The sequence below is a fragment of the Oryctolagus cuniculus genome, chromosome 14, assembly GCF_964237555.1.
Source record: "Oryctolagus cuniculus chromosome 14, mOryCun1.1, whole genome shotgun sequence".
In the NCBI taxonomy this organism is placed as follows: Eukaryota; Metazoa; Chordata; class Mammalia; order Lagomorpha; family Leporidae; genus Oryctolagus; species Oryctolagus cuniculus.
The window spans coordinates 43,526,300-43,538,630 of NC_091445.1; the positions used below are offsets into that span (position 1 = coordinate 43,526,300).

General features: G+C 42.8%; 1 protein-coding gene across 7 annotated transcripts in view; it reads left to right on the top strand.

Annotated features, from left to right (window-relative positions):
• TRIO (trio Rho guanine nucleotide exchange factor) overlaps positions 1 to 12,331 on the top strand; it is a 373,294-nt gene that overhangs the window by 258,439 nt on the left and 102,524 nt on the right. For all 7 annotated transcript variants that reach the window (XM_070056594.1, XM_070056595.1, XM_070056597.1 and 4 more), the window contains 9 exons: positions 819 to 1,013; positions 1,110 to 1,225; positions 1,988 to 2,054; positions 2,668 to 2,777; positions 3,640 to 3,709; positions 4,988 to 5,077; positions 7,717 to 7,809; positions 9,817 to 9,928; positions 11,586 to 11,776. In XM_070056594.1, coding sequence (XP_069912695.1) covers positions 819 to 1,013; positions 1,110 to 1,225; positions 1,988 to 2,054; positions 2,668 to 2,777; positions 3,640 to 3,709; positions 4,988 to 5,077; positions 7,717 to 7,809; positions 9,817 to 9,928; positions 11,586 to 11,776 — 1,044 coding nt within the window. The remainder of the gene's footprint in view (positions 1 to 818; positions 1,014 to 1,109; positions 1,226 to 1,987; positions 2,055 to 2,667; positions 2,778 to 3,639; positions 3,710 to 4,987; positions 5,078 to 7,716; positions 7,810 to 9,816; positions 9,929 to 11,585; positions 11,777 to 12,331) is intronic.

Below are 12,331 nucleotides of genomic sequence, written 5' to 3' on the forward strand. Positions count from 1 at the left end.
TTTTTTTTTTTTTTGAGAGAAAGAGTTACAGACAGAGAGAGGGAGAGACAGAGAGAAAGGTCTTTCAGCTGCTGGTTCACTCCCCAAATGGCCGCAAGGCTGGAGCTGAGCTGATCCGAAGTCAGGAGCTTCTTCCAGGTCTCCCACGTGCTTGCAGGGGCCCAAGCACTGCTTTACCAGGGCAAAGCAAAGAGCTGGATCAGAATACAAGCAGCTGGAACGTGGATTGGAGCCCGTATGGGTTGCAGGCACCACAGGTTTAGCCTACTATGCTGATGCGCTGACCCCTCCATTGAGAATTTAAAAAACGAAGGGGTGTGTGATACAGACACTTCCTCAGGGATGCTGTAGAGTCCCAGCCATGGGGACAGTCTTTGCCACTCAGACTTTAGGCAGACTGAGAAATCAGGTGGCTGCTTGCCCTGGGCACATAGAATACACTTGCCTGCAGCCAGGACCTCCCTGGCACAGCTGAATACCCTGCATTCTTCAGAAGAAGAGAGCAGCTGAAAGGTAACAAGCACATTCTGAATGGATATTTGCTCCTCTTGCTGAGCACCTGATGTAGACATTGTTGAAAGGTGGTCTAGTTTTCTTCTCTGAGGTCATAAAACTGCCATTCATTTTGAAAGAGCTGAAGAAAAAGCAGTCTAGGATCTGAGTCATGCACTGAAGGGACATGGGCCTTCCCTTTAAGTTTCCACTACCAAAATCTCCTCCTGTCCAGCCCTCAGAGTTGAAGGCAGGTCACCTCTGTGTTTGGATTTGTAGCAGTCAAGTTCATTTGCTTCACAATACTTTCCTGTTGTTTTTTGCAGCAAACCAAAGAGAGAGTGAAGCTATTGATACAGCTGGCTGATGGCTTTTGTGAAAAGGGGCATGCCCATGCAGCAGAGATAAAAAAATGTGTCACTGCTGTGGATAAGAGGTACAGAGATTTCTCTCTGCGCATGGAGAAGTACAGGACCTCTTTGGAAAAAGCCCTGGGGATTTCTTCAGATTCCAACAAATCGGTGAATTGCTTTGTGCAAACTGAATAATCACAGTCTTCTTCCTCCTGTCCTCTTTGCTACTTAATTAACGGTGTTCATTGCTCTCCTGTTCCACAGAGTAAAAGCCTTCAGCTCGATATCATTCCAGCCAGCATCCCTGGGTCAGAGGTGAAACTTCGAGATGCCGCTCATGAGCTGAATGAAGAAAAACGAAAATCTGCCCGCAGGAAAGAGTAAGCCAGCTTTTAAGAATGAAGGGAAGGAAACGCCATTTGGACAAATGGACTTCTCTGCCTGCTTTGAAATTAGAGGCACTGGCACGCTCTGTTGCTCTGGCTTACTTTCTGCAGCATGGACTGTGTTGTGACCGTAGTCGTCTTGCCACCTGGTTTAGAGAAGGGTTTTGTGGTTTTATTTTTGTGCCTCCATTCCATATGGGTTTGACAAATTGCTTGTCATTGATAGATGGTAAGACTAAAGAGAGGACATTTAATAACACAAATCTGGGAGTTTAGAAGTTGCCAATTAGTAATCTTTACTATGTCTAAATAAAGACAAAAGGCTGCTCTAACCCAGTAGTTCTCAGCTGCGAATGGTTTTGTCCCCAGGGACATTTGGCAGTGTGAGGACACATTTGGGTTGTCAGACAGTGGGGAGCAGGGAGAGAGCTGCTGGCATCTGATGGGTGGAGACCAGGGAAGCTGCTGAGCATCCTACACTGCACAGGACAGACCCCTACCACCCGAGTCTCCTGGCCCAGGTGCCTGCTGGCATGGGAACCTCCGATGTGTAGGTACCTCTGTGAAAAGTTTTCCAAAGTCCTTTTTTTCTTTTTGAGTTAGTGGCTGGATAACAGTTCTTTCTGTTCTTGATTTAATTCTTCAAAACCATTACTTTAGTACCAATGCATTTAGACCCTGCTCCTTATTTTATAAATCCATAAAAGCAGATAATATAATAACCACGCCTCCTGATTATACGTTACTGTGTTTCAGGTTCATAATGGCTGAGCTAATTCAAACTGAGAAGGCTTATGTAAGAGACCTGCGGGAGTGTATGGATGTAAGTAAGTTTTTTTGTTTTTGTTTTGTTTTTTGCTTTTTTATTTATATAGAGTATAACCTTGCTATTTTATTTTTACTGACTGGTTATTATTAGCATAATCACAATGTTTTTGTTATTTTGAAATGTAAAGTGTGCTTAAGCAGCCAGTTTAGTGTTTCTACATTTCTGTGACGTTCTAGGCTTCTTTTCGCTCATGACAGGGATGATGCAGCAGTAATCCTCTCAGCCCGTTTATCACATGACGCCCTGGCCTGTGCTCTCTGTGGAGGGAGTTTTTCAGCAGCTGCCCAGAAATGCGCCTACTAATTATGATTGGCAACATATGCATAGTGGTTCATGAATATTTATTGGACCTTGTGGAGTAGTGTCATTCCAAAATATGAGGCTAGGAATAACTTGAGAGCTAAAATGTGTAGAAACTCCTTAAAGGTTTGGTAGCAACTGAAGGGCTTTTTCAAAAAGAATCTTTTAATGTTCTATACAAGGTTCCATCCTTCATATTTTCATTTACACGTTAACTCTGAGTGTGTGTTTACACATGTCAGAGGTAGCTGTTTCTGGAACATGCGGTGTTGTTTTTTGTCTGATCCCCCTGTTCCCTTCTGGCCAGACCTACCTGTGGGAGATGACCAGCGGCGTGGAGGAGATCCCACCTGGCATTGTCAACAAGGAGCTCATTATCTTCGGAAACATGCAGGAGATCTATGAGTTCCATCATAAGTGAGTGGCTTTCCCTTTGGGGAGTGGTTACTCTTAAAACCCAGGTACTGTGCCCAAATTTCATGGTGAGAAATTCAAGTCTGATGCAAATTTCTTTCAGTGATTATGTTGAAATCTGAAGGGAGCTTACCAGTCTTTGAAAAACTGACATTCTAGAGACTTTGCACAGACTCAGCTTTGTATTTGGACTTTTTTTCTGCAGAAATAAAGCTAGGAAAGTGTTTTTGTAGGAATTCTACCTTCTCTCCAGCTAAGTCATTAGCTGCCATGTCAGTTACTTCTTAGGGATAAAAGAAAGAAGAGTCCCCGATGGGACCACAGAACAGTGTTATTTCTTCTTTCAGAGTAAGAGGGAAACAGAAACTGAGGAAGGATCAGATGTGTAGTCTGACCAAGATAAAATGCACTTTCCAAAAGTGCAAAAGGAGGCACATAATTTTACTTTAAGATCTTAAAAACAGCAGTGTCAGGAGCTCCTGTAGGTTGAGCTTGGGCAGCCCAGTAGCTGATGGTATGAAGACACAGAAGCCAGAGCTGGTGGGGTCTCCTCAGTTCTCTGGCCCCAGCCCAGCAAAAGGCATAAAGATGCTAAGTGGATTTTCCTCCTACTGAACATTAGTGTTCCTGAATTTGATCCTTGGCTTCTAAACTCTAGCCTTTTCCTAGAGCTAAGCTGCTCTAGTGTTTGAAGGCATAAACTGGTTAGAAGCTTCAAAATCTCAATAACTTAGCCCTAGATAAGAGCTACTTATTTTAATTCTTAAAATCTACAGGGTACACACCTTTTTTCAGTTTCTGACATATCCCCTAGTAAATGCTTTAAAACATCCTCCCTGTATGACAATGTTTTTGTTTTCTGCAGCATTTTCCTGAAGGAGCTGGAAAAATACGAACAGTTGCCAGAGGATGTTGGACACTGCTTTGTCACTTGGGTAATGATGCCTCACATGCTTGTTCTGTGTTATGTGGATGCACTGACAACAGGGGTGATATTCATTTCTTTTCAGTCAGATAACAGACTTAACCTCAAAGAATGGCTTTCTCCAACTCATTGTTAGGTTGAGATTTTTTTTTTTTTGGAAGATTTATTTATTTATTTGAAAAAATTAGAGGGAGAGAGAGAGAAAGAGGTATCTTCCATCTTCTGGTTCACTCCCAAAATGGCCATAATGGCAAGAGCTGGACCAGACAAAAGCCAGGAACCAGGCACTTCCTCTGGGTCTCCCATGTGGGTACAGGGGCCCAAGGACTTAGGCCATCCTCCACTGCCTTTCCAGGCACATTAACAGGGAGCTTGATCAGAAGTAGGGCAGCCAGGACTCAAACTGGCACCCATATGGGGTGCTGGATGGCAGTTCAACCCACTACACCACAATGCCAGCCCCATGGATGGGTTTTTATTGGCCATAGTGATGGCTGAAATAGAACACTGAGTGTGCCAGGCTTCTGTGTGACCTGGGGGACTGATCAATAGGTAAGTGCTTAGTCTTGCCAGAGGGTCACCCAGTCCAAAATGGAGGCAGATGAGTAGAGCAAAGATTGTGCTGCCAAAAGCCTACAGCTGAGGTTTGCCCCTGTGGGAGCAGAGGGACAGTTGCCCAGCCCAATTGCCTGAGGAAGAGACTTCTGGGAATGTGTGGTATATGCAGGATATTTCTCATTTCAAAAACTTTCCTTTTTTTTTTATTTTTAAAGATTTATTTTTTTTAAGATTTATTTATTTATTTGAAAGTCGGAGTTACACAGAGAGAGAAGGAGAGGCAGAGAGAGAGATTGGTCTTCCATCTACTGGTTCACTCCCCAAATGGCCACAAGGCCGGAGCTGAGCTGATCCGAAGTCAGGAACAAGGAACTTCCGGGTCTCCCACAAGGGTGGGTGCAGGGCCCCAAGAACTTGAGCCGCCATCTGCTGCTTTCCCAGGCCATAGCAGAGAGCTAGATCGGAAGAGGAGCACATGGGACTAGAACCAGCGCCCATATGCGATGCTGACACTTGCAGACCAGGGCTTTAATTAACCCACTGCGCCATAGTGCAGGGCCACCCCAAATTTTCTTCTTAAGATAGAGTTTCTTTGGTTTAAGTCTGAAATTTTCTTTATCCACACAGCATCTTTCCTGTATGAAAGTTTGTCATGCTGTGATTTGTGGTGGTTTGAAAGAGATATTCTAATTAATGGAGTTTTGTTTTTCATTTTTTGTTTTGTTTATAGGCAGACAAGTTTCAGATGTATGTCACCTATTGCAAAAATAAGCCTGATTCTACTCAGCTGATACTGGAGCATGCGGGGTCCTACTTTGACGTAAGTAATTGATTACTAAAGACGCTGTGACATTTTCCAGTTCTGTTTAGTATATATAAGATAACGACGTTACTCACAGCTTTCACCCAGTTGTCAGTGTGGCATTTTATTTTTGTGTTTATCATGTTTATGTTATATTTTCTTCTGTTTTTATAAGATCCTACTCAAGTACAGAAATGTTTGTATGTGTGTATACAAGAGTACTTTGATTAGTTTCTGGAAAATAGAATTAAAAATGATTATTTTGATACAAAATTTTTTTTTGGAAATCCATGTAGTTTTTTTCCTATTCTTCCATGAATTTTTTAAAGACCCTCTCATATGAATAGATTTAAAATTTTTTTGCCCCAAGATAAACTTAAATTTTTAAAATTCTATTTTCCATGAAATTTTGAAGTACCTTTCTGTATGTCATTACTTACTATTTATATGTAATCATTAAGATTTTTCCATGTACCATATGCATATAAGTGTACACTACTGAACTGAGCCTACTTTCTTCTGTACTTCATGTACTTTTCCTATTTTAATTCTGTGATGGTATGACTTTCCAAAGGTGAGCTAGTAAAATTTTACAAATGGCTCTGTTAACACCTGGTACCCATAAGAAGATTCAATAATTTACGTTCTCATTGGAGGAAATGATGCTTCAGGTCGGTTACTTTTTGAGAAATGTTGCAGGGAGGTTATTTTTTGAAAGGCAGAGTTACAGAGAGAGAGAGGTCTTCCATCCACTGGTTCACTCCCCAGATGGCTGCAATGGCCAAAGCTGTGCCAATCAGAAGCTAGGAGCCAGGAGCTTCTCCTGGGTCTCCCACATGGTGCAGGGGCCCAAGGACTTAGGCCATATTCTACTGCTTTCCCAGACATAGCAGAGAGCTGGATCAAAAGTGGAGCGGCTAGGACTCAAACAGGCACCCAATTGGGATGCCGGCACTGCACGTGGTGGCTTTACCCGCTATGCCGCAGTGCCGGCCTCATGAGGCACTTTTGAATGGTGTGTATGCTGTGCTGCATGAAGCTTTGAGGATGTTGGACTTGCTCCTGTCTTTAGATTAGGAGTTGACAAGTGTGATAACCCGTTCTCTGAGAGTCTGGAAAATTAGAACAGACTTCAGTTTCCATCTTTAAGAGGAAGCCCTCCAGGGAGATGACTCTTTGTGGTTGTTATTCTCATGAGCGGCAAAGATGCACCATTGCCTGTGTGAATGCGGAGCCCACTCCCTGCCCAATACTGCCTTTCCCTTTTAATATTCCCCATGGCCCTGGATCTTGGACACCAACTGAAACCCACACCACACAGTGTTAGACTTCTTAAGGATTAAGCAGCGAGAAATGTATGTCACATTTAATGTTCAGATTCAAAGCCATTTTTAAAATCCTAAAACCTATCTTTAAGAATAAAGGAGGCCGGCGCCACGGCTCACTAGGCTAATCCTCTGCCTCGCAGCGCCGGCACACCAGGTTCTAGTCCCGGTTGGGGCACTGGATTCTTTCCCGGTCGCCCCTCTTCCAGGCCAGCTCTCTGCTGTGGCCAGGGAGTGCAGTGCAGGATGGCCCAAGTACTTGGGCCCTGCACCCCATGGGAGACCAGGATAAGTACCTGGCTCCTGCCATTGGATCAGCGCGGTGCGCTGGCCACGGCGGCCTTTGGAGCATGAACCAACAGCAAAAGGAAGACCTTTCTCTCTGTCTCTCTCACTCTCCACTCTGCCTATCAAAAAAAAAAAAAAAAAAAAAAAAGAATAAAGGAAATCACACTTTTCAGAGATTTTAGAAGTTGTGTGCCCTCAATATTTATTGTCAGTGATTTGATTTTTTATAGGCTTCCAGTTACAACTTCCTGTCTGAGATGTCTGTTAACAATCAGTTATAGGCAGCGTTGAACATCTACCAGTTGCTCATTTCACTCTCTGAGCTCTGTTGCAGGTGCTTAACATGGAGTGGTGAGTAGCGCCACTCCATGGACAAGGTGGACAGGGCACCCACCTTCAGTGTGGGGAATGCTGACAGCCAGCAGCTGTTGCCTGTTGATGACATCATTGCAGAATTCCAAGTGGTGATCATATCATTAAATGTGACCAGTACTGTGGGTCCTCCCCTTCACCCTGCTTTTTCACAGCCCAGGGTAAAGTTTTAGAAGCGAAGGAGTTTTAGCTAATGGATTAACAGCCTTTTGAGAAAACAGATCTTCATTATTTCAGTTGGATTAAACACTTTTCAGTTATTTGGAATAGAAATGCAGTCTTAGAGCCATTTTTTAAAAATAGTGCTACTGGGGCTGGCATTGCAGCATAGCAAAGTCACTGTCTACAATGCCCACACCCCAGATGGGTACTGATTCAAGTCCCAGCTGCTCTACTTCTGATCTAGCTTTCTGCTAACGCACCTGGGAAAGCAGCTGAAGATAACCCAAATCCCTGGGCTCCTACCACCCATGTGGGAGACCTGGATGGAGTTCCTGACTCCTCGTCTCAGCTTGGCACAGCCCCAGCCATTGCTGCCATTTGGGGAGTGAACCAGTGGATGAAAGATCTCTGTGCCTGTCTCTTTGTAAATTTCTGCCTTTTAAATAACTAAATAAGTCTTTAAAATAAAGTAGTGCAGCTATATGATAAAAGTTTGTCTTTTAAATACAGGAGATCCAGCAGCGGCATGGATTAGCCAATTCCATCTCTTCCTACCTTATCAAACCAGTTCAGCGAATAACAAAGTATCAGCTCCTTTTAAAAGTATGTATGAAATGTCTTCAGCCTGCAAAAGTTTATGAATTATGCATTACTATTTTGACTTTTTCCTTATAGTTATGTGTATTACCCTGAATTTTAATAACACTTGGAAGTTTTCATTTTTATCTTTTTTTGATTCATTGCCATTTCTTGCTTTGCCTTATTTGTCATTGTAGCAGTTATATCAGCTGATATCCCTTGTTTTTCACCTGAACTGCCCTGATGGACCCAAGTCCATCATGAGATAGGAACTAGATGTTGTCAGTGCTTGTGACTTTAATACCTGGTTCCCAGTAATGGCTTACTGACTGTGGGCCAGCTGTTGTCTGCTTTCCATATGTTACTGTCATATCACTGCTAGTCTATGGACAGGTGTGGCAGCCAGCCTCAGAGGGTGAGGAGTGTGCCCAGAATGATCACTGATGCATTTTCTTGGCTGGGCTTTGAGTCCACATCCGGCAGATGCTCAGGTTTTCCGATGAATCTACAAAGACCCTGCATCCATGCAGTTGGTCCATTACCCCAAGCACCTTATGGAGCATGTCACACGCACAAGTCATAGGTATTTAAGTCAAACTGACGTCTACTTTTTCTTTGTTGCAATTATCATTAAAATCACGCTTGTAAAATCTAAGAATTTGTGCTAACACTTGTCCTAAAGGCATTATTTGTCATTAGTACACATTTTCATTGCCTTGACTGGTGATGTTTACTCAGCATCAGGACGTAGACTTCCTCCCTTCGTCCCACAGCAGTGTTTCCTGAGTCCTGCTATGCTGTAGGTGTTGTCTCAGGCACTGCATCAGGAGGATGTGATGTGATTTTCCTTTTTTTTTAAATTTATATGATTTCTCTGAATGCAAAAGACATTCAAAGGCAAAGTTAACTAAAAAATCTTTATTTCTGTTAGGAAAATCGAGAAGCGGTATGAAATGGCTATGTTGTTTTGTGAAAGTGGTACTGTTAGGAACAAGCTCTCCTGTATCATTGATTCTATGTTCATCCCTGCAAACATGAGTAGCTGCTGTGAATATAAAATAAGGAGGCTAATCTGTCATATTCAGATCTGCCCTTTGCTTTCAATTCTACAAAGGCGTTTTGTATCTTGGTGTCTGAAGATTTAAATATATCGTTTCTAATGTGGTTCCACTAAGCTGAGCCTCAATTTATAAAACCTACCATACTCTGCCCAGAGGTGCTTCAGGGAACAATGATAAGTTGGGTTGAACCTCCCAGTGAGGAAGGTTTCCTGCAAGTGAAGTCAGTCTCAACACAATTGCATTTTGCCACGCTGCTTAGAATCATAGATCAACACCATCTAGTTATGAGTCAAGGTGCTCAGCAGGTCACTGAGTTACTTGAATCATCCAGGAAGAAGCCAGCACTGACTGCAAGGTCATGTCCCTCTTTGTTGAACACAAAGACACGAAAGACTATTGTTCCTGACTGATATTATTAGTAAAAAATTAATAAGAAAATACCTTAGAGACACCAGCATGTGAACTTACTTCTGTCTTTTCTTTAGTAATGGGTATCACTCCAAATAGCTCTGAAATGTAGGCGTACTCTTAGAGCTTCCTGGGTAAGTGTAGTCCAGCCACCTGCTGCATGGCTTTGACTGCTCCAGGTTAGATAGGGCTCTGCATTCCTGGCACCAGAGTTCATGCTGATGCCCAGATCGTGTGGTGAACATGACAATTGCACTGTAGTGTGGCTGTCAGCTCTAACCAGTGCTGATGATCATTGCTGTCCTAATCACATATTTTTATGTATTGTTTTTGAGGCATAGTAGTTGAAAGGTCTACTTATTTCATCTTAAAGTATGATCACATCTAGTTTACCTGATGCCATCCACAGTCTTTCATTTTCTCTGAGACTATATGCCCAGTTGACCATAGTCTATTTTCATCTTGAAAACTGTGGATGTCATAGGTACCTTCATTTCTGCAAAGATAGTGTTGGCAGACATTTCACAGTCTTCCCCTGGTTCACAGTATTGGTCTTTTACAGGAGCTGCTGACGTGCTGTGAGGAAGGGAAAGGGGAGATCAAAGATGGCCTTGAGGTGATGCTCAGTGTACCCAAGCGAGCCAACGATGCCATGCACCTCAGCATGCTGGAAGGTACAGCACTCAGGATTTCCATCAGTGCTGTTTGTAAAAGGATTTCTCAAACCCTAAAAATCTTGGCTTCACACCTCCCTCTTTAGTTAGTGGTTAAGAGTTTAGATATGAATATCTTCTTTTTTAAAAAATTGCGCTTATTGCTTTTCTTGAGGACCACGTAAAATGCTTCTACCTCTACCTGTTTAAAAGCCTTTAAATAGCTTCTCCCTGCTCTGAACTCCAAAAGAACTTGGTGCCTCTTGCTTAAGCCATCTGGTCTCTGTTGATTGGATGGTGGAAGGATGGACAGATTGACCTCCAAGACTAGGAACTCCTCCAAAGAACTTCATCTATGTCTATGTCCATTTCAGTACTTGTTAGAGCCTTGGGCATAGTGGGTATCAGATACCTGCTCACGCACCTGAATTCTGTATGTAACACAGTAAAGAGAAAATTAGATAAATGTGTTTTAAAAATTACTATGTCAGTTGTAGTTTACATGGATGTTTCTTTTAAAGAAAGCCATTCGGTGTTGCAAAACTTACTCTTACACAGCTTCTATACACAGAATTATTTCTAAAAAATCTTCTGCTTCAAATACTTTCACTAGCCTGTGTCATGATCATGGGTAACACTGAGCAATATGTTAGAGCATACCTGCTCTGGCGAATGAGTGACAGACTAAAATGCAGAGGCCAGGCAAGACTGATTGTTTTTTGATCAAAAATGTGGAGCTAGTTTGGCAGCTCTCATGATATCATCAAAGACTCAGATTGTGCTCTGTCCTTGATGTCACCCTGTTGGCTCCATCCAGCGTGTTTTAGGACAACATTACCATTCCATCTAGTGGGAAGTGAGGGAGAAGGACAGGAGGGAGCCCCCAGACAAACAAGAGACTACCAGTGCCACATACTGTCCTACTCACTTACCCAGGATGGGGGTATGAGGAGGGCTGGGTGTGAAGAGCCCTAGAGGGAGCTTATGCAGTAGAGAAAGAGGTAGGGTAGAAGTTGGGATCTGTAGCAGCTTCACCTAGATATGTCTTTGCTAAGCCTTTGCAGTGATAAAGCAGGCTGCCTCCACCAGGACAGGAGGAGCCTGAAGACCAGCAAGTGGCCGGAGCGAGAGTGACTCAGTGCAGAGGTCTCCAAACTCTCAGAGGATGAGCTGGGAAGAGCCCCAAGAAGGCAGACCACATCAAGCCCTTGAAGGCTGTGACTTGAGCAGACTCACTGGGAAGGGTGTCCTGGGTTGAGGAAGCAGAAAGTCAATACCCAGGGTGGAACATAGATCCAGAGGAGAGTGGTGAACCCTTCTGGACAGAAAAGGGGCTTACATGGAGGAACCCTGAGGCCATGTTGGGGCAGAGAGAATTAGGGAGTTCAAGCAGGTCTCAAGTGGATGAATGCCAGCTGTAGGGGACAGAGCTTAAAGGATAAAGCTATGAGGAATCCCTGAGTTTTTTGAGCAAGGGAACCTATGTGTAGTATGTAGTTTGAGAAAGAATCTTCTTAAGGGCAGGTCAGCGATGAAAAGTCAGAGGATAGTAGGGAAAACTCTTCTCCAAGGCCCATTTAATGGGCATTTTACAAACATTGAAAGAGTACTGATGCTTTCTTGTGTATCATTTTTTTGTCTTTTCAATTGACTTGGCTTCCTTTTTCTCATGTTGTAGGATTTGATGAAAACATTGAGTCTCAGGGAGAACTCATCCTGCAGGAATCCTTCCAAGTGTGGGACCCAAAAACCTTAATTCGAAAGGGTCGAGAACGACATCTCTTCCTTTTTGAAATGTCCTTAGTATTTAGTAAAGAAGTGAAAGATTCCAGTGGGAGAAGCAAGTATCTTTACAAAAGCAAATTGTTTGTAAGTATAGGTGTTCAAACTTGTAAGTCTAAAGGAAACACAGTTTTAACCTTTTTGTATGTAGAGAAAAGTTACTGTTTATGGCCTTCAGTTTAACCTCCCAAACTGTCTTAAAACGTTTGAACTGTGAAAACATTTCCATCTTGTTATGTGAAATTCTCTGCTACCCCGGAGTTCACTAGAGGGAGCACTGGAGTCTCATTGACTTAAGAGGCTTGGTCCTTTCTAAATCCCATAGCATCCACCAGCAGGATAAAAAAAAAACATTTTCTAAGTAAACTTAAGCCGTTTGTCTCCTCTGTGACTCAGCTAGCCTTATCAATAAATTGACTGTGATTAAGCTCTCCTACATGATCATTTTTTACCCATCAACGTTGGAATATATTCAAACAGTCTTAATGGGTGGTTCACTGTAACTTAATGATGGAACTTGAGTTTTTTCATTAAAATCAAATGCACCAATAAATTTGTTTTTTTACAATAGCAAAATATCAGAGAAATATTGATAAGCAGAAGTGAAGTTTGAATGACCCACAGCCCTACTTGTGTGGAAAT